General features: G+C 31.7%; 3 protein-coding genes across 4 annotated transcripts in view; 1 reads left to right on the top strand and 2 right to left on the bottom strand.

Annotated features, from left to right (window-relative positions):
* LOC106126263 (neural cell adhesion molecule 1) overlaps positions 1 to 20,541 on the top strand; it is a 59,328-nt gene that overhangs the window by 4,602 nt on the left and 34,185 nt on the right. The gene's annotated exons all lie outside the window — the stretch shown is intronic.
* On the bottom strand, positions 4,585 to 10,377 carry LOC106126288 (androgen-dependent TFPI-regulating protein). 2 transcript variants are annotated; one of them, XM_013323855.1, is made up of 5 exons: positions 10,300 to 10,377; positions 9,860 to 10,216; positions 7,503 to 7,652; positions 5,913 to 6,133; positions 4,585 to 5,283 (listed from the first exon to the last, which is right to left on the bottom strand). In XM_013323855.1, the coding sequence occupies exons 2-5, from the start codon at positions 10,055 to 10,057 to the stop codon at positions 5,103 to 5,105; spliced, it is 750 nt and encodes a 249-aa protein (XP_013179309.1). In that variant the 5' UTR covers positions 10,058 to 10,216; positions 10,300 to 10,377; the 3' UTR covers positions 4,585 to 5,102. The 2 variants fall into 2 exon arrangements, with proteins under 2 accessions (XP_013179309.1, XP_013179302.1); XM_013323848.1 differs by having other exon boundaries at positions 9,860 to 10,371.
* On the bottom strand, positions 16,199 to 18,665 carry LOC106126281 (pancreatic lipase-related protein 2). The gene is made up of 6 exons (XM_013323835.1): positions 18,601 to 18,665; positions 18,021 to 18,084; positions 17,607 to 17,755; positions 17,144 to 17,389; positions 16,598 to 16,943; positions 16,199 to 16,325 (listed from the first exon to the last, which is right to left on the bottom strand). Exons 1-6 carry the CDS (start codon positions 18,632 to 18,634, stop codon positions 16,280 to 16,282), a joined length of 885 nt encoding a protein of 294 aa, XP_013179289.1. The 5' UTR covers positions 18,635 to 18,665; the 3' UTR covers positions 16,199 to 16,279.

Raw genomic sequence — 20,541 nt, forward strand, 5'->3', positions numbered from 1 at the left:
CTTTCATCCGGGCGGCTATATCTAAATAGACGTATAAGCATTTAGTGTGCTTCTACGATCCCCAACGACAGTCATTAGTGCAGCTTAAGTACGCTCCTAGTATTCACTTATCACTCGCCGTTTGAACGAGAACACTGGCTACAGTATAATAAAATTCAATTGTAATTTCTAGCTCATAGCTTAAAGTTTCGTCTATTAAAATTATTTTTATAAGAACATGGAATATATTTTACGTGACATGCTTAAAAGCTTTTAATCAAGCTTAATATTTAATTTATGAATATACTCTTTCTGAAAATCACTTCTTCTTAGGAGTGTTAAGTTGTTAACACTGACTTCTATTTTTTTTATGTGTATTTGCCTTTAACAATATATAAAGTGTTACATAATGTTAATAAAGTCTATTTTTTATCAGTAATATCATTGAAAAACTATTACGCAATTATTGTATTGTGAAATTATAATAGTTATTCGTTAGTTAGTTATAATTAGTTATTCGCATTACTTAAATAGTTGGCTAAGTTTTCAAGTTAAAAGATATAAGGTCGAAGATTAAAGTCACGATAAACATTTTCTTGTAGCTGAACATACAGACGGCATTGTTCCAACTTCGGTTACTAATTATTTCAAGAATTTAACTAATTAATATTCTTGTTATTTGAAATAATAGCAATTTAACGTTTACAACTAAAGCTAGGCGCTGAACAAAATAATAATAGTATTTTGGAGTTAAATAACTTGATTTTATTTTTGTAAAAATCAAAGATTTATTTCTACAACAACAGCAACACACGTCTCGCCCTTAAGGTGTAGGCAGAGATTACCAATCCTCCAATTACCTCGGTGCGCTCCTGACACCCTTGTGTCTTCTAATTCACATTATAAAGATATGTTCTCGTCAGTTGAGGGTGATTAGTATTACTATTTCTATACTCGTTTGAAAACCACAATATAGTAGACGGCGGTGGTATTGACCGATGTTATTGTCATATCAAATAAATATTATTGAATAATTGCTACTTAAATTCTTCGTTTAATCTTATTCGAAAGTATTCAATATTCACATATCATGCTGTTGTTATTACTACTACGTCGTATTGTTGTCTCTGTTTAATCATAGAGTATGTAAGAGATGACGATATATGTCAATATAAATGTTATACGTTATTTGTAAGTATAACTGCTATTGTGCTATTTCAAACAGTAGGATTATTAGCGAGAGCTCCGGCCGCAGCCGTCTCTTTGTTTAGTTGTCTGGAAACTGTACACAGACTTAAATCTTCTTACTGTGTTGCCAGTAAGGATGTATTACTTGAGAGATTTAAACACGATGAAGACAATGAATTCTATATTTGTTTGGAAACATATTAACTGTTAAATGCATGACTTTATTTTTAAATGTTGTACGACTGTACGATCATGTGACTCTACTAAGAGACATGAGAGATTTAAAAGTATAATAATATTATAAATTTTCAAATGAAATCTTCTATTATGTTTGTAATTATAAATAAATAAATAGATAACCGCGCCGCTTACTGACGAGGTAGGTAGAGACTATGGATTTTCATTTAGCACTGCTCGCAACTTTTTTTTCAAATTGATTATTATTTAATTGATACGGTTTTTTCATGACATGTCATGTTGCCAATCCTTAGAAGTAAAATTTGTAAATAAATCTTTATGGTTTTATATGTTGACATGTAAAAAATATTGCATATTTAAAGTAACGAAAAATATTTTAATACGCTTCAAATGCTATGCAAAACAGGATTAATATAGCAATGTTGTCTCAACATAATCCAGCGGCAGATACTCGTCGACAGAATCTAATAAAATTTGAATATTTTTCTTATTCCACGAGTTTTCATATATTTTAGTTAAATATATGAAATATGCATCTTTATTTAAACGTATATTGTCCATGAATAATTTAGTGATCTATACAGACTATAATTAAAATGAATCGTTCAGTTTTTAGGGTTCCGTACCTCATAGGAAAAAACGGAACCCTTATGGGATCACTTTGTTGTCCGTCCGTCCGTCTGTCAAGACCCTTTTTCTCAAAAACGCGTGAAGGTATCAAGTTGGAATTTATTTAGCATCTCTCTCGGTACGACCGAAACATAGCATTAAAAAAACTATTTAATTTTATGTTGAAAAGTTCGTCAGTTAGGCCCTTATTATAATGATAAGTAAAACTAATTATACTAGATATTGTGCTCATGTAATTAATTGGAATACGACTTGTAACAAAATATATTTGAGCATTTGGTGCGGCTGGTGCGGTGTGTGGTCATTATCGCAGTATCGCAGCACAGTAATGGTCCGATTCGTATGCATGAAACACAAATAAGCAGCAATAAGCACTTGGGAATAATAATGTAATTAGAAGCAATATTAAACAAGTTCACAACCATACTGATAACATTTATATAGACTGTCGAATTAACTATTATACCTTTTATTAACAGAATTAATGAAATAAACGAATGACACACAGCTTTAAGCTTGCGTTGTTGTTGTGAATTGTTGGGAAAGATTCGAAAAATACATTGGTACATGGCGGGATTCGACCACAGGACCGATTACAAGTCAAGTGCTTCACCCCTGAGCCACCGACGCTCTCTCAGTCAGTTCTTCAATAAATTCCAATAATCCAAATCAATAGTTAATTTGCAAGGCCACCGGATGAAAATATGTTCTATCAGAACAGGAAAATAATTCTAAGTATAATACATTCACAGTGTTCTTTATATTTTATAGCGAGAACATATTTTTTTTTTATTTCAATAATTTTGAAAGATATACCTCCATTCGTAACTGAACAATGATATATACTAGCGTTGCGTCATTGAAATCCATTGTAAGAGACACAATACGTTTAGTTTCACCCTTAATGTAATTTCTGTAAGATGTTTTGATATTATTAGACCTACAAAACGTCGACAATGGCTCTATAAGTCCCACGCTGTGTACTCTTCTCTTTCAAGTATACAATACTTATCCTTTTTTGCGACATATTATTACGTTCTCTTTGATCATTACTTTGTGGCTGGAGTTATTAATAACATTTTTTTGCTAAGAGATTAATTTCATAGTAGAAAATAGGTTACCAGCCAATATTTTAAACCCTCGTAAGCTATTTAAGGAGATAAGATAAGAAAGGGTCGGGTACGGAAGTATCAAAGTTCCATGACATTGTACGACATTGCTCTATTGTTTAGCAATGTCGTTAGTTAGTTAGATTTTTTCCACAAATATATCTGTAATTTACATTTGCTAAATGCAAAATATCACTACTTGCTCTTATGATTGTCTATATTTGAAGTTTAGGATGATGAGTTATTTATCTATTTGTTTTCAATCCAAGGGTAATGGACATTTAATCTATCTTATTTATGTCTAATAATTTATTGTGAAAAGTTTTTTCTTTAATTTTTTTGCCTCAAAAATGTTAGCTATTAAAATATGTGAGGCACTTTCAATTTCACATGAGCCTATTTTTATTCGCCTGCGAGTTTACTGACCGCAATTCTAAGAAACAGCTGCACAGTCTATAGTCAGGCAGGCGTTTGTAAACACAATGTGTGTGTCCGAGTTTCCTTTTGTCCTGTGAACTAACTTCGCTTTGACAAAACTTTGACAAAGGCGAATGAGATAGCAAAAGGTGTCTCTCGTTAAATGCCCTGTGGTAACGGTCTAATGAACACGAATCTAAATTTGGTTTGAATTAAAATTATGACTGTAGAAGTTTCTCGTTGATTGGAAGGCATTAAATGTTTTGTATCTTTTGAATTCTTCTTTTCTATGAAAATTAAAAGCAGTGCGTATCTTCAAAGTCTGTGAAAAAATTACTTGAGATTGAAGGACGGCAATAAAGAATATTAATATAATTATTTATAATATATTTATTCGAGTATACACTATTGCAACATAAACACATTTCTTACGATTATATTCGGCTCGCTTAGTGGAACGGGTGCCATTTATATGTTATCCAAGGTCTTAATTAATCAGATTCTTGCAGTTTAATGACTAAATGTCCTTAACATCTGGTGTTAATAAATTATTTGTCTATATTTCAATAGCAAAGTTTCGCCAACATCATTGCAACATCAGTTGCAAGGCGCTCTTGCAATTTCGTTGTTGCAATATTTATGTTAATAATGTCGTAATTAATATGTTACCTTTTCTAACATCCATTTCTTTTAATTTTAGTACCAAGAATGATCGTAATTGAAATTAAAAAACATAAACTTGAGCAGACGAATTATACGAAAAAATGTACATCTACTTTTTTCCTAATAGTTCATACACTAGCGCATATTTTCGACGGTTACTAGTTTTTCCAAAATAGTAGGTATATTATTATAAATAGACTTGGCCTAAATACTTTTATTTTTTTAGATCAAAAATAGTTGGACACACATGACTGAAGTAAATACTAGGTAGGTAATGTCATAAAATCATCTCGTTATACGTTGTTAATCAAAATGACAATAAAAAACAAGCAATTAATGTATAAATAATATTATTAATAATACTTAAATCATAATCTTTATTTACACTTTAGTGACAACCCATTAACTTCATAGTAATGTTTCTATTAAAAATACCTCAAGAAACCTACATATGATAATTATTATATTATTATGTAATCTGCAGTTAGTTACTAATTTAAGCTCTATAGAGATTTCTGTAGAACAGTTTATTAAAAACGAATAAACCGAAAACCACGGAATAATCAGAAGTCAGAATAATTATGGATTACATACAAAAAATGGAAATAAAATCATAAAAATATCCACAGATTACAAGCAAAGTACACTTCTGATTAATCAAATTATTTTGTCTTACAATATCTGACCATATAAAATCGTTACGCCTTCTACATCCAAGTTATTTTTATATTTTCTACTTTATTTTGGCAATATGATTTCGATAGGAAAATTTAAGAATTTAAAATTATTTTAAATTGGTATGTATTTTTGTTATTACACAGTACAGTAAAGTCTAAAATAAATAACTCAGTGACGTCATCAAATAAACATTCTACGGTTTAAACAATTGAAGACTTTTTCATCTTTTGTTTAGACACCTCACGCTATCTTCTTGACACTTTTACTCTGACCCCAGAGCAGGTCGATGACAATCCATTGTCCAGTATAGTAGAACATGTGACCAATAAACATATGGATGGTCAATACGACAAATTTAAATGTGGTAAATGACTTCAGCCCTGGATAAACGTATTCTCCTTTCAATAAACTCGTCAGACATCTGTTGACAAATCAAAACATATTACGGTGGATACCTAGATGTGGGAAGCTGCACTAAACCATATTTTCTCTGGTTTTTCAAAGAGAATAAGTGGAATAACAATGATTATGTTTGTGAAAGATGTTTTGGAAGTGGATCTACGGTTATTGACCTATAATTGTGATTAAATTAAGAATTGACAAGTCATTGAATTTTAGTTACTATAAAAAGGTAAACTTTAAAGAACAGGCAAAGACTATGTCTGTTCTTTAAAAATTAATGTTCCCTTAATTAAAAAAAGTAAATACATATTTCCGGTCATATATAGATATTGTAGGATATATTTTTCAACACTCAAACCTACGTAATTCTTCTAAGAAATATAACGAAACAAACAAAGCTTGGAGTTTGTCAACATACTTGACTAAATATTCTGCAATATCCTGTCTAAAAAAGGAGTTTTTTCTTTACTGACTTATTTCTTGACCTTCAAGAGTACGTAAATAAACATGGAAGATAGTAAATCGTCTTACAGTGACCTTTTAGTTAGTTATTGTTAAATGTAATGTAATGTTGTAAAGATAAGCGTTTAGTTAAATTAATTATTATACAGATTAAAACAAATATCTCATATAGCAAAGTAAACTTACACAAAAATATAGCTGGTCAGATATATGGATAAAAGTATGACACCCCATTTATATGTCTTTGGTCTTTGCCGCGGCACTAGTACTAAGTCGAATATGACAAAGACCAGAGATGCGGTGTGCATACTATGCTGTTCCCACACCGACACGTACTTGTCGACTGACAGCGGCATCAATAACTTTCTGTCCGTGTTCCATAAGTTCCAGAATAGTACGTCCGCATACTGAAAGAGATAAAAAAAATTGCAGCCAGTCTATCAGGAATGTGCATTTGGTAATCGATTGAACATTTATCAGACGTCTGATGTTATTACGCACATAAATATTCTGTCTAGATTATCACATCGCACCACCCACCAGATTAAAATATGTCAGAAGACAATGAAATGAATCTGACGGTAGCAGCAAAAAGTTTTGAATGCCATCTAAAGACTGATATACACAAATACATTTTCTCGAGCATTGTTTTGTAATATATTATTCTTACCAATGGCATGTACAATACAGGTAAAAGCACAGTTTCCAAAGCAAGTCTGATTCGTGAAAGGGTGTGATACAGTCGAACATATCATAGAGGATTTCATCCTTCTGTTATAAGTAAATCACCCTTAACTTAAGGTAGGCTCCGAGCCCCTCGGTGGGGACGTATAGTGAGCTGATGATGATGATGATGATGATGAGATCATCCTTTTACAAACTTTGCCAACCAAATCACAACACTTTAAGTCGTATTTTGAAATGATTTGCGAAATAAGGTTGCTAATTACAAATAACTTAATTTTTTTTGAAATTTTTTTTAAAATATCATAAATTGCACTGAATTTGGTTCGCGTAGTAATCGATAAATAAAAAAAATTGGAAAATTTAAGTTAAAAATTCTGTTAATTGTTCTCTTATTGTAGTAAAATTTAACTGACCTTTCCGTTCATAATCTAATAAACGTTTGATTATATTATGCAAATCGAGAAGTTTTAATGAGGTAATTTGGTCATATTATATATGGCGACCCACAAAATATTAGGCATGATGTTTCAAGAAGGCAAAAATAATTGACGCAATTTTGTAAACAGTTGGTACTTCCTTAATATTAGTAATCATCTTATGATAAAATCAATATGATTTCGTGGTCAAATCGCGGACTAAACTTTTTATAAAACAAACAAACTATTCGTTGTTTGTTGTCTTTAAATTACAATCAATTTATGTCTATTTTTTTTCAACAGATATTTTATCGTCTGGCTTTTTTAAAATGCTATTTGAAAGTAATAAAAACAAATGAGTACTCACATATTTAACACGCCGTGAAGCATAATATAAAATTTTAAGTTAGTAAAATGCTTCTGAAAAGTGTTGTCAGTCTTTATTCCCTCGCACACATATTATAAATGCGTATGTTTGAATGGATGGATGGATGTTTATTTGAAGGTATCGCCAGAAAGGCTGCATGAATCTCGCTGAAATTTGGCATAGATGTAGAACATAGTCTCGAAGAACACATCGCGCCGACGGAGTCGTGGGCGACAGCTATTTTCGAATAATTCTATAAAATAATAACTGATAGTTGTTGAAATAGTAGGAAGTGAAGAATATTACCAATGTGGCTGGCAATATGAGATTTGTAAAGTAAAAGTCTCGAATATTTTTCAATTTTTCTACGTTTGGCGGCACGGGGCGGTCGGCTTTCCTTTTGAGTTCGCGCCAGTCGACGTACACGCAAATTGGAATGTATGGTATCGTCAAAATCTGGAATAAGAAAAAAAATCGTTCAGGACACTCCACAAAGCTACTGTAAAGGTAACTACTTTTGGTTTATATTTATTACTATTGTGGTATTCAAAAAATATAATTGATTACTTAAAAATTAACATAAAAAATAATTTTAATTTGCAATATCTAGATCGCAGGCAGATAACGGGTTGGAAGGAAATGAAAGTCATGGTTAAGAAGCATTCTGGAATGGACCACTATTGCCAGCATTGAACAGGACAGGGACGCTGAGCTGACGGTCAACCCTCAGTATCAGAGAGGCATTAGAAGAATAAGAAAATCTTGATCTGGTTATCTAAAAATGAATCATGAAACGATGTTTCCTTGCTGGTGGGTATATTAAAAAATTCAAAAAAGCATGGATCAATTACTTTACTTAATTACTTTCTTTTTCATATTTCTGATACACTTTTGATTGAGTTGCAATTAACGTTAAAAATATTGACATTGAATATAAATGTATGTAAATTTCGAATAGCATAGTTATTTACTTACCTTTGAGGAAATGTATGAATATGTAAAAATGTATTGGAAATATAAATTAGATTTTATTTTGATCAAGCAATTACCTTCTAACTTTAACAAAAACACTTGATTTTATAATTTATTAGTCTAATTATAACATTGTAATTTGCTTACATTAAAATCACTTTACATACCAACTAGTGTTATGAAGCGCGTTTCGATAAAGTGCATTATAGGAACCAACCAGGTCTAGTTATTTTCATGGACCTTTATTATTCAATTGCTAGCAGGTGCTTTGTATGTATATAACCAGATTATTCGGACATAGTGGTTCTTACCCGCGTATTACCAAAGAGGATATTAAGGGTTCTTGTGGTCTTTGGTGGGATTCAGGACCAAATGTTTTGATGCTAAAGCGGTTTAAAATTATATTATTACTGATCTAACTATTCATGAGTTTTTAGATATATTTCCTAAAAGCCGTTGGTTGGCGAGTTATAGGAATTTTTTTTTTCTAGAAGTAAAATATTTTCCTTAAACTTCTACAATCTTTTACTATATTCTAGAATGTACCTGTTGCATTGTTTTTTTCCTTTAAAAAGGAAACTCATACAACATTTAATTTCGTCTTGTATCAAAAATACTTCTTTTAATAACTTCCTGAAACTATCGCAGAGTTAAATTTAAAATGACCTCAATAATGTCGTTTTTTGGCTTGGCCTTTTTTTTATAAGCCATTGGCCATATCGCATTACAGTATAAACAAATGTCATCAACAAGTTCATGATCAACTTTTCTCCTTCATAAAGTTCAAGCCAATAGCCCAATGGTTTCTATAAAGGATATCATCATATCAAAAGAAAATAAATATATAGAGTACAAATAGAAATTGGAATTTATAAGTTTAATCTTTGGTCTCTTTGATATTAGCTTTAATAATTATTCTATAAGTATGAATATTATCGGCCAAAGATTAATCGATAAATACTATAGGTTTGTACTATTAAGGGTATGCCAAGTCAACTTAGTGTGCATACTTATCAATAATTTTTTGGACATTTTTTGAGACTATCTTATCAGATTATTTACCAACGATATTTAACCGTATAAATTATTTAACGTTCGATCATATTTTTTTTTATTTGCCACAAATATAGAGCATAGTCTCGAGTAAAAAATTAGATAATTTTCAACTGTTTTTAATTCTGCGTTGGCGATGTTGCGGGCAAAAATTGGTTACTAAAAAAAAGAAAATTGTGTACCTAAGTAGTTTTTGTGTTATGCCAATTTTTCTTTCTTTCTATAATTGTAATTGTCCGTTATTTAAATTCTGAAAATCTTTTATCGAAGTCAATTAATATCACGTTTACATAAAATGGTTTATAATTAAAGTAAAATATTATACTTTGGTTTATTATATATTTAGTAAAGTGATTTATTATTGCTGTTTATTTACAAATTTCATCAATATAATTATAATATTTTGTAATTAATTTATCGATGGAAGGAAAATTTTAGTAATGGGAATTTTTTCTCAGAATTGTGCAAAATTGTTAATATATTTCAGGAGAGGTCTTTGAATATTATAATCCAACTAAAATATTTTCTGGGAATTGGGATTCCCTGCCGGTTTTATTCAAGATAAAAATTTTCGTAGAATTTTAGTAAATAATTATTTTTATAAAACAAATTTACGAGTACGCTTTAATTAGACTTACATTGAACCATGTTGTAATCAATTTCCACTTTAGTGTCAAATAAACTTTTAGATCTGGATCATTGGAAGTCGCAAAATCCTTGTTCAATAAAACCACAGACATTATATTTAGATGGGCGTACGTCAAACAGTACATGAACAATCTCGTTTTAAGGAACAGTTTACTGTTTCGTAAAAAAATATTTTGTAAGTTAAACATTGTCGGGCGCCACCGCACTGCCGCGTTTTACGTTTGGTTATAAGAAATGCGTAAGAGGAACTCAGCGTAAGCTTTTGTAACCGACACATTTATGCTCCGTGTTGTGTAGAAATAATCCGGTTTCAGACTTTACGTTATTATACGTATTTACTATTAAAACTGAAAATGATATATCAAACGTGATTAGGTTATAGGGGTAATATTACAATAAAATAAATTTTGAATAGTTAATTTCAAATTACGCGGCATTTAGGTTATGTTTTTGTTTACACCCGCGCCGACCGACGGCCGTGAACGGCGACCAGCGAAATCGCGATTTGTTAATGAAATGCGAGATAAACAACTTGCTCTCGAATATATTCTACGTCGGTCTGAGAGTAGAATGTGATGAAACATTTTCGGTTTCAAGGTGGCTTTTTACTTGCGCCTGCAGTTCTATGTTGAGAAAGTCATTGGTTAATTTAGCATCAAGATTTACCTTAGTATTGTAAACTAGGTAATGTGAGTTATGATAATTGAGTCGCCTCATCGTCTTATAATTAAAAAAATCATTGTACTTTTGGCAGTGACCTTTATTGTCATTTTATTTTAAAGTCACAAAGAGTTTACAGGAAATAATGTTTAATGTTTTTCTCTGGTTTCTAAGTGTCACTACGGGCTAGTAGACCTTGAATTATGTGTACCTGACGATATCGTCAATAGCAATTCTTTATTCAACACCAAACAGTGATTTGTCATACATAGTGTATCGCTATTTATATATCGAAACATTAATGTAAATTAATGCCTTATCCTCTTAATCTCTATCCCGTTTTATTAGCTCCTCTCCACGTTACAGTCAAAGTCAGGTTCAACTTGTCAGGTTTTCTTCTATTTTTTTTGTGACTGTTCAGTGGTCACTGTGGTCACTGTTTGAAGAGGCATTTACAGCTTCACCGGGTTTGAGGTGGCCGTGCGCAGATGATGCTTAGCCTGAAACCTCGTTCAAGAGTACCAAGACTAGAGGGTTTCCTAAGGAGCCTCGGCTCGGGCTGTTATTCCGTTATTGTTACCGGATTGGGAGGCCACGGAGCTCTTAGATCGCTTAGGTGGACGCTCCATGGAGTGACTGGGCTCAAGGGTCCCCGAGAGGGTAGAGTATTTATTCTAATTATCAGTAGTCTACTAGACATTTTTGCAACAATAGAATGAACGAGTAAAATACAAAACAATGGGTTTCAATGATATGTTAATTTAAACAAATGTATATTTGCTTTATGGGTCTTTAAGGTTCAAGGTTCTCTCGTTAAAGACTGGCTGACCTGCAATTGTAAATAATAATCGTGATAATTGCATCGCATTCAATTACTGCATACACTCGCTTATTGTAATTACTTCGAGGGACAAGAGTATTTTTTGCCATTTTACTTTAAAAACAATGAACTAAAATATTCAAGTTTTTAAAAGTGCGAAGTACTTGTCGGTAGCACTGATATCGTTGGCAAATTTTTTTTTTAAAATATTCGTTAGCTATGACAAATCTTATTTTTTCGTGATACAGAATGCTCAAAAAGTCATAATGATATTTATTTCATGTACAGTCACATTCGTACGCGGTATTTTAGTTAGGAAATTACTCACTTCTCCTTACACATATATCACTAAAGTTGTATGGATAAAAAACGACTGATTGTTACTTGCACTATTCTCCTTTTTCTGGATGTGTTTAAACGATATTTTTAAATCATTTGCCAACCTTTATTGTCTTAAAGTGTACGACAGTCAAACAAAAACGGCTTTAGAGATAGAATACCGTCGGCAAACCTGACTGTACCTCGGAAATATTGTCGTCCGTCCGCAGAAGGCAGATCTGTGGAATACTGTCTTAAGCATCTTGTTTTATGGAAGCCGTAGTAATTTTCCGTGACTAAATTTGCTGCAACCAGTCGCCTTAGGGTTCGCTGCAGACATCCTTTCGCCGTTCTAAAATCCGCGGCTCTACCCTTGACACACTCTTCCGTCCAAATTATTACTGCAATATCAAATAAATTAATATTACAATTTGTTACGGATATAACAAAATATGTCAACGGAGCTTGATCTGTTTTGATAATTTGATAAAAAAATGTTGTTTAGAAGAAAATGTACTTATAAGGCATTACTGTCGAGTGATTCGTGTAAATGGTACCAGATTTTTTTTTAGAAATTAAATCAATAAACTCTTTCAAACTCTATCATAATGATAAATCGTTATTAAAGGTATCTTAATGCTACAATAAAACAAAATTACGTAGTTATTAGTTTTTTTTATTAAATTAAGCTATTATGCCTTTTCCTATATGTTGTTTATTGTGTTTTAAAAGCTGTAATTTATTTTTCGTTTTTACCTTCGTTACATCATGGTGAACATCTTGTGGTTTTGTACTATGACCACATATGTATGTCGATACAGCCAAATAAATGTATATGACTTGTAAAAAAACTGGTAATTATGTTGATAAGTAATGGGGATCGCAGCCGCCGCCCTTGACGAGGTCAGTAGAGATGCGTCGCTTCAACCTTTTAGTGGTCACAACTTCGACTAAGGTTATTCATTATTATGATCTAGATGCTTCTTTAAAAATCCCTTTCTTTAATCATTTCCTATAAAAAGATAATAAATAGATAGAAGTAGAGAAAAGTTTACTAACTTTGATGATATTGCGCAAAAGAAAATTTGCATTAATTATTAATAAAATAAAGTTTTATTTTTATTGGCCCACAACTAAAAACTTAGGGTTTTAAATTATTATCTAGAATTAATAGTCGCTAGTTTTGATGGTTCAACAAAGATTTTGTCTAAGAGATTAAGCATTTTAAAGGTCATATTTCGTATATAGTTGTGCGTGCATTTTGGTCAAGGCGCTTCGCATATCCATGTAATAACGACTTACTTGCGCAATGACATTATTTGAGTAACGTGCCTTACAATTTTAGTCACCGATAATTTTATTAGGAGTAATTCTGTTTAATTTTCCTACCACGGATCATTTATGTTTATACTAGCTGCCGACCGCGACTTCGTCCGCGCGAAATTTTAAAAAAAATCTAAGTAGCATATATGTTCTTCTGACTATGATCTACATCTATGTCAAATTTCAACGAGATCCATGCAGTCGTTTTGGAGATACCTTCAAACAAACATCCATACATCTAAACATTCGCAATTATTATATTAGTAAGATTTGTCTTGTCTTTAAGTTTACCATATTTGAAGTTCGCATATTATGTTATGACGATCATTTGTTAAAAAAAAATGACGGAGTTGTTTTAGATTATTCATAGAGTAAATATTGTCGTATACTAACTACCTCTTTGGGATTTCCGTAGCATAAAAAAATATTATCTTCATGCCAACATGTTTCGTAATAACATAAGATTAGCAGAATGAATTATCTTCTGATTTTGTATCTGTATCCCGAACCCAATCAACTGTATTCAATGCTTGATAGTTTCCCCATTTATATCACTATAGATTATTTTCCATAGTCCAAGTAATTGCAAACTATTATAGGTGTCTATAGATTTTTTCATGTTACGAATAATTCGAATAAATGACAATTCTTAATTCGCCAAATTAAAGTAAAGTACCTGGATGACCGAGTTTTGCTCGGTATTTTTTTTTTAATTGTGTTTTTTGGAAATTACATTTAAGTACGAATTACTAATAAAATGATGAAATATGACTAATATTTTTCGATCTTACCGATAGAAAAACTTAAGTTTATGTTTAAGTTGATTATCGATAAAACACGAATAAAATGACATTTTCTAAAAATGATTCCTAGCAAGATCGATTTATCGCCCCCGAATCCCCCTATATACTAAATTTTATGAAAATCGTTGGAGCCGATAACGAGATTCCAATTATACATATATATATAATTGGTAATTGGTAATTAATACAAAAGAATTGCTCATTTAAAGATATAAGATAAGTTAAGATAAAGGCCTAGACAGTGGTTTCCGAGTTCAAAGCGCCTTGAGTTTGAATAATCAGAAAATTAAGGCTTGGTAACTGAAGTCCACTACCATCTTTATCTATTGCCTTGAAGAGGCAGAGAGGCCAACTAAGTTTATGCAGTTTTTAATAAAGCATATCAAGTATTGATAGTTTTATTTATCAGATAATTGATGTGAAGGAAATTAAATATTTACATAATTATAATATTTTACTCTGAGCGGAGTTTTTTTTACTCAAAGGATATTTCTTCAAGCATAGATATATGTTTGCTCACGTTGCGTTGTCCTCGTGTTTACTGGAGTTCTTTGGAATTACCACCACTTGTATATTTAAGCATGTTCAATTTCGTGCACAATTCCTTTAGTAAATAAAATATCGATTGAAATTTTGATCAACATGATTTTATGCAATGGTTCCTTACTAATATTATAAATATGAATGTTTGGATAAGATGGTTGGATGTTTGTTAGAAGTTATCTGATGAACGCCTGCATGGATCTCGCTTAAATTTTGCATAGGTGTTGTCTGGAATAACACATAGGCCAATGAAGGTTTTTTTTTTGATTTCGCGCGAACGGATTCACGGGTGACGGCTATTGTAAAGCAAATTATTTTTATACCTTTAACTATTTTATTGTCAAATAAAACATATTTTTTTTAATTTGACATCTAACCTAGGAACCACCATTAAATAGCCGAACTCCTAAGTTATGTAGTTGTAATTAAGTATTTGAAATTAATATCTTAAGATATTGAAACATGTTTAAAATAACAATATTTTGTAATTGTAAACGTATTTACAATGTCTTTAATAGGTTTGAGTTTGTTTTTCTTATGTGTGCATACAAATTATTTGCCTTTTGAATTGCGATAATGTTACTATTGATTTATCTTTAAACTGAACATAAAGTAAAATAGTGTGTTTTTTTCTCAAGTAATTTTGCCTAAATATTATAAAAAATACTGTAGAAAGCAATATTTCGGTAATATATATTCCTATGTATAAATTCACACAAACCTTGGTAAAATACAGTGGTGGAGCCCGCTTTAACATCGCACGAATTGGCCCGGCTCGCCCGGTAATACCACGACCACACATGACAGGCGTGAAGTAGATGTAATTCCGCGTTTAGTCTGATGGGTGTGCGTCCCGGAGGCCTACTTTAGTCTTCTTTCCCTTCCCACCCTTTTTCTTATAAGGAAAGGATGGGCACTAGATTAACTGGTTAATATTATTAGAGAGATTATCTACTTTAAACAATAATATGTACATACAATTAGACATTAATTAATTTGAACTTTAGCTTGACCTTAATGCAAATGTAATTTGTTGTATAGCGACATTTGTCTTGTATGACGTTCGAATGACAAAGAACTTTAGTATACAATTGCATTTTTTTTGCCTTTATTATATAATCTATTAATGGACGGTGTTTAAGTCATTACTAGCAAAATCGTCTGTTTTTGTATGTTCATACCCAAAACTATATTCAACAACATATTGTTTCAAACTATTTAAATTGTGTATTATTTTGTAGCCATTTCTTGTCTAAGTATTTTTGCTGGCAGATTTTTTATACTTTATTTAAGTTCATCGTTATTTTATTTACCAAAAAAAAATATATAAAGAAAGTTAGATATGTATGTAGTTTAGCATTTAAACGGCGATCATTTAAAAATAAAAAAACTGACTTTTTATCAGGTGTTTAAAAAATCTTGAACGTAACTACTATACGTGTATGCTTTGAATTAGATAGAGACTTAAAATTAAGTCGAAAGCAAATTAAAATAAATGTGGTACAAAAAATATAAAAAACCGCAAAACTTTTTTGCAAATTAAAATAACTTAACAAGAGTTGGTGGAAAAGAAAATCATTGTCATGTATTGGTTTACTCCTTTTAAAGTTTACATTACTTCAGGAAAGAACTCGAATGTTGTCGATTATTTAGGTGTAGTTAAGTAGTTTACAGGAGACTTTGCTTTAAGAACAATGATTAGTGTTTTAATAAAAAAATTGTAAAATGAGGACATTCAAAACATAACATTTTAAAATCAATTAAATATAAGAAAAATGTCGTATTTGAAAATGTGTTAATTCACTTATAATATAATGGACGTGGAAAGAAGAAAAAACAATTTAAGTATAAACAAAATTATATTAAGAAAGTCTTAAGAAAATTTTATACGAATAGGGTTTGATTAATTTGAGTCTCTTGAACTTGTTTCATTTCCGTATCGATTAAAAAGGTGCGCTGCTGCGGGTATTGACTCTGTAAATACCGCTCCTGAAAGCAGAAATATAATTAATGTTCACTCGACTTGATACTTCCTTTGAAGGGATTAATTGAAGCTTATTTAAAAGCTGCATGGATCATTTAAATAAAAGCTCTTTAATTATCATAAATAATTTTGACTATAATTCAATGACTACGTCTAATGATCAACGTCTATTTATAGGTCTACTAGTAGTTTATATCATAGTAATCAATATGTACTTTGTTTAGAACCCATATAATTAGCTATATAAGTACTAAGTAATATACTAAGTAATATTTACCCTGGTTTTGAAAACTGGTGGTCACCCATCACGAGAGGATCACCGTTACATCTGTTCCATGACAACTGTATGAAAGTTGAGCAGCTATTTCCAGATAGCTCGTTGTCCTCACGTAACGTTGCCGCGAATAACTCCCAGGCGCGGTTGTGACTACATGAGTTCGACAGACCACAGCCTGGCTGCTTGCTGCCACCGTTCGGGTAGAAGTCTACATCACCGATTGCATCTCTAAGACCATTCGAGAAAAGTCCCTCGCTATCGGTATGAATTACTTCAACGTATTGTGCGTCGCTTGCAGATAAACGTCCCGAATTATTGTCCCATTGTTTTGCAGACGGGTCTAGACCTGTAAATAACCTTAGTTGAAAATTCTGCGGTGTCTTTAACATAGAGAAAGTCCTTGTTTTCTTTACTTTTATAATATTACTCTGTTGTCGCGTAGTGTTTGATAAAAAAAATGTTGATATCTTAAGTTACGAAAATTATACTCGATAATTCCGAATAAAAATTCGCGATCAACGGAAAGTACTAATAGGGGAATGTTACCAGTAATTCTCGCAACTCGTCCTTGCAATCTCCTTCCAGCGAAACCAACGACGTGTGCACCCAAATTGAATCCTACAAGATGTATCCTACGGAGATCAACTCTGTTGGCGTCCAGCAACAAGCTGATTAAATCTCCAACCGCCGCACCCACGCTGGGGACACTAGCCACCGACAATTTATAGTCCAATCGAGCCACCGCCGACCAATCCACCACGATCACGTTAACATCAAAGTTTTGTAAATATGCTGAAATATAACCGAAAGTTGTTTTATTTATTGTAATTAATAGTCGAATTGGTGCCAACATTAATAAAAAAATTGAAAAAGGTAATTAATTTGATTTGAACCTCGCTAAAGTCGTTCTTAATTTAATTTATTCTGTTATGTTGTATCTGGAAGTTTTCTTTATGGTTTTATTGTGTTAAATTTTCAAGAAGGTTGAAATAAAATTTTAAAAGCTTACCGTTCTTGACTGTAGGGTTTAAGGAATTGAACGCTGTACTTTTGTGACCGTGTACAATGACGACTGTGTCCCGAGTTAATTCAACTCCAGATTCAGTAATTGTTGTAAGATCGTTCACGATTATTTCTCTTGGATCGTTAAAATTTCCTCTAAAAACATAAATATAGGATAAACAGATATATTAGATAAAAAATATAAATTATTATTCTCCTTTAATGCTAAAGGTGTGTTGATAATTCCATTATTGTAATTGTTATTCAGTAGACAGTGTTTGCGTCTTTATTAAATAATACATAAATGCTTTAAATAAGTAATTAAATTAATTAAATAATTTATTTATTAAATGGAAATTATTTTATAACTTGAAATAATAGTAAAAAGCGTCGGTGTACGTAATTAATTGATTTTATTTACCTTGTATAAACAAAATAGCGGTTCGCGCTACCGCTCCGTTGTTCGTTCGCTGTTGCGGTGTGTACTGAAAATGTTCATTAATTTATTATCATGTTGTTTGTTTTTTATTGTTCTTTTTTAACAAAAAAAACTGCGTTTCTAAAGTAGAAAGATGAAATTAATTAATTCTGTACATTACCATACTAACATATTGTAAGTCCTGAAATACTTCTCACTTACTTATAACATTATATATGCGAATGTGTAGATGGATGGATGGATGGATGTTTGTTTGATGGTATCTGCAAAACGGCTTAACAGATCTTTATAATATTAGGCACAGATGTAGAACATAGTGTGTGGACGGAGTTGCGGGCGACAATAGTCTTAGTTGGACGTAGTTAGTCTTGTAGATAAATTCAAACATGTACACGATTAGTTCACCGGTATCTTGAACTTAAAACACGTCAGGGTTGCTTAGAATAATTTAACTTTAAACAAAACCACTTGTAAAGCTAAACTATTTTAGTGTAAAATGCACTTTTGCAATGTAACTTAGAATGTGACAGATGATTGAAAATAAAATAAATGTTTTTCTTACCGTATACTGCGAAAAGAAACAGCGCTTTAAACATCTTGTCCACACTTTCTGTTTGTCAAGTCCGGATATGTTAAACTCATTGTTTTCCATCTCTCTTTATATATAAAAAATGAAAACCACAATCAAAGTCATATCGATTAATTAGATAAAGAATGATCAAAGCGTAACAATAAAACGCCGGCGATTTTTACATGTTATGATTTTAATCAATCGATGATAAGATTACAGTCGGTTTCCTTAAAAATTTTCACAAGAAATTAGTTAGACGACAATGACATAGTTAAAGAATAACTTTCGGCACCTACTGAAACAAATCTATATATATTAAAAATCAATTCTGTTCGTTAGTCTCGCTAAAACTCGAGAACGGCTGAACGGAATTACTTATGTTGGTCTTCAAATGTTCGTAGAGGTCTAGGGAAAGTGTGGAAAGTGAGAAAAAATCGAATATTTGGGTAAACTCTAAAACAGTCCTTTTCTTTTTCCCATATCTGAAAGGATCTCGCTGAAACTTGGCGTAGATATAAAACGCAGTCTGGAAGAACACATAGGCTTATAATTATGTTTTTTTTAATTACGCGCGTACGGAGTCGCAGGCGACAGCTAGTGCGCAATAAAATATACAGTTGCAATAAAATGATTGCAATTAATTGCATACTTTGTTGATCATAAAATTGCCTATTACTGGTTAATTCGATAGAGCGGGACACCCCCGAGATAACTTGACCTACTATCGTTAAAACATACTAGTAATAATAATAAGCCACTTCATAAAAGAAATGAGGTCATCATCATAAGTAAAAACTATTACTGCCCGCCTTAATAAAAATATTATAATAAAATGATTTAATAAGTCGCGGGTATGTAAGTATGTTTGTATGTATTTCCGTCCCATTGTTATTATCACTTGTAGTCTAAACGGCTTAATAAATTTTAGAGTATGAGGTATTGTTATCCAGAGTGGTATAAAGCCAGTCTGTATATGTATAAGTTATTTGGTATTTAAAGTAATTAAACAATAAACAGGATTTACTCAATTCCATTGATCCTCTACCTAGTTTTATAACGACTGTTTACACTCTTTATAAGCTTTTATATAATATTTGCTTACGTACTCAAGGCTTTTAATATGAATGTTTGTTATTAGTTAATCCCCGCGCCGCAATTACGTAATATGGGTTTAGCATAGCTACATAAATAGGTCAGGGGGTTTAATCGGTGACGCATACTTGCGTTAAGAAATTTGGCAGGACATTCCTATAGCTCGTCCAAGGGGTGTATGTAACGAGGGCCAGTCACATGCTGACCTAGAATCACTTGGCAAAGGATTCGCATTGTCTCAGATTCGAGATCGCCGAGCTCGGTGGTGCCATAAGTGGCAGGCTTTACTACCCCAATATACGATCATTACGTAACCACTTGAAGGGAAATATTTACTACCCTTATGTACTGTACTATACAAATACTAATTATACCGTGAATAAATATACAAGAATTTTTTTTCAGTAAAAGGTAGCAAATAAGTAAGCGCTTATTTGGTACCGGAAGAGAGGAAGATCTGTCTCCTTCTTCGCCAAATCCCCTTTCCATCTTTTCCCATAGTAGGATTTTTTTGTAACTACAAGTTATGCAAAACGTCTTTTTTTACGTATTGGCTTTGTATAATAAAGACGTATGAAGATGAAGATCTATGTTTTTATTTATGTAGTGCGCAGCGCATAAATATATTTTATCCCGAGCCTGTGACAACTTCTTGCGTCGGGAAAGATGGTGAATATACTGGAAAGGAAAAATGATATTTATGGTACAACTTTGAGATATATTTTACGTTTGGTAATACATCATGAATTGTTATAAAATATACTTTTTAAATATATTTCCTTAACATAAAAATCTACATATTTTTCATATTTAATATTCAACGGTTCTTTTTTGAGATGA

The sequence above is a fragment of the Papilio xuthus genome, unplaced genomic scaffold (genome assembly GCF_000836235.2).
Source record: "Papilio xuthus unplaced genomic scaffold, Pxut_1.1 DF828952.1, whole genome shotgun sequence".
In the NCBI taxonomy this organism is placed as follows: Eukaryota; Metazoa; Arthropoda; class Insecta; order Lepidoptera; family Papilionidae; genus Papilio; species Papilio xuthus.

Coding starts and splice junctions, on each gene's coding strand:
- LOC106126288 (XM_013323855.1), bottom strand. CDS start 10,057: ATGTTTAACTTACAAAATATTTTTTTACGAAACAGTAAACTGTTCCTT. Junction 7,653..9,859: donor TGATTACAACATGGTTCAAT/GTAAGTCTAATT, acceptor TTCTTATTCCAG/ATTTTGACGATACCATACAT. Junction 5,284..5,912: donor CTGACCAGCTATATTTTTGT/GTAAGTTTACTT, acceptor ATTTGTCAACAG/ATGTCTGACGAGTTTATTGA.
- LOC106126281 (XM_013323835.1), bottom strand. CDS start 18,634: ATGTTTAAAGCGCTGTTTCTTTTCGCAGTATACG. Junction 17,756..18,020: donor CGCTATTTTGTTTATACAAG/GTAAATAAAATC, acceptor TTATGTTTTTAG/AGGAAATTTTAACGATCCAA. Junction 16,326..16,597: donor CACCAGTTTTCAAAACCAGG/GTAAATATTACT, acceptor TTCTGCTTTCAG/GAGCGGTATTTACAGAGTCA.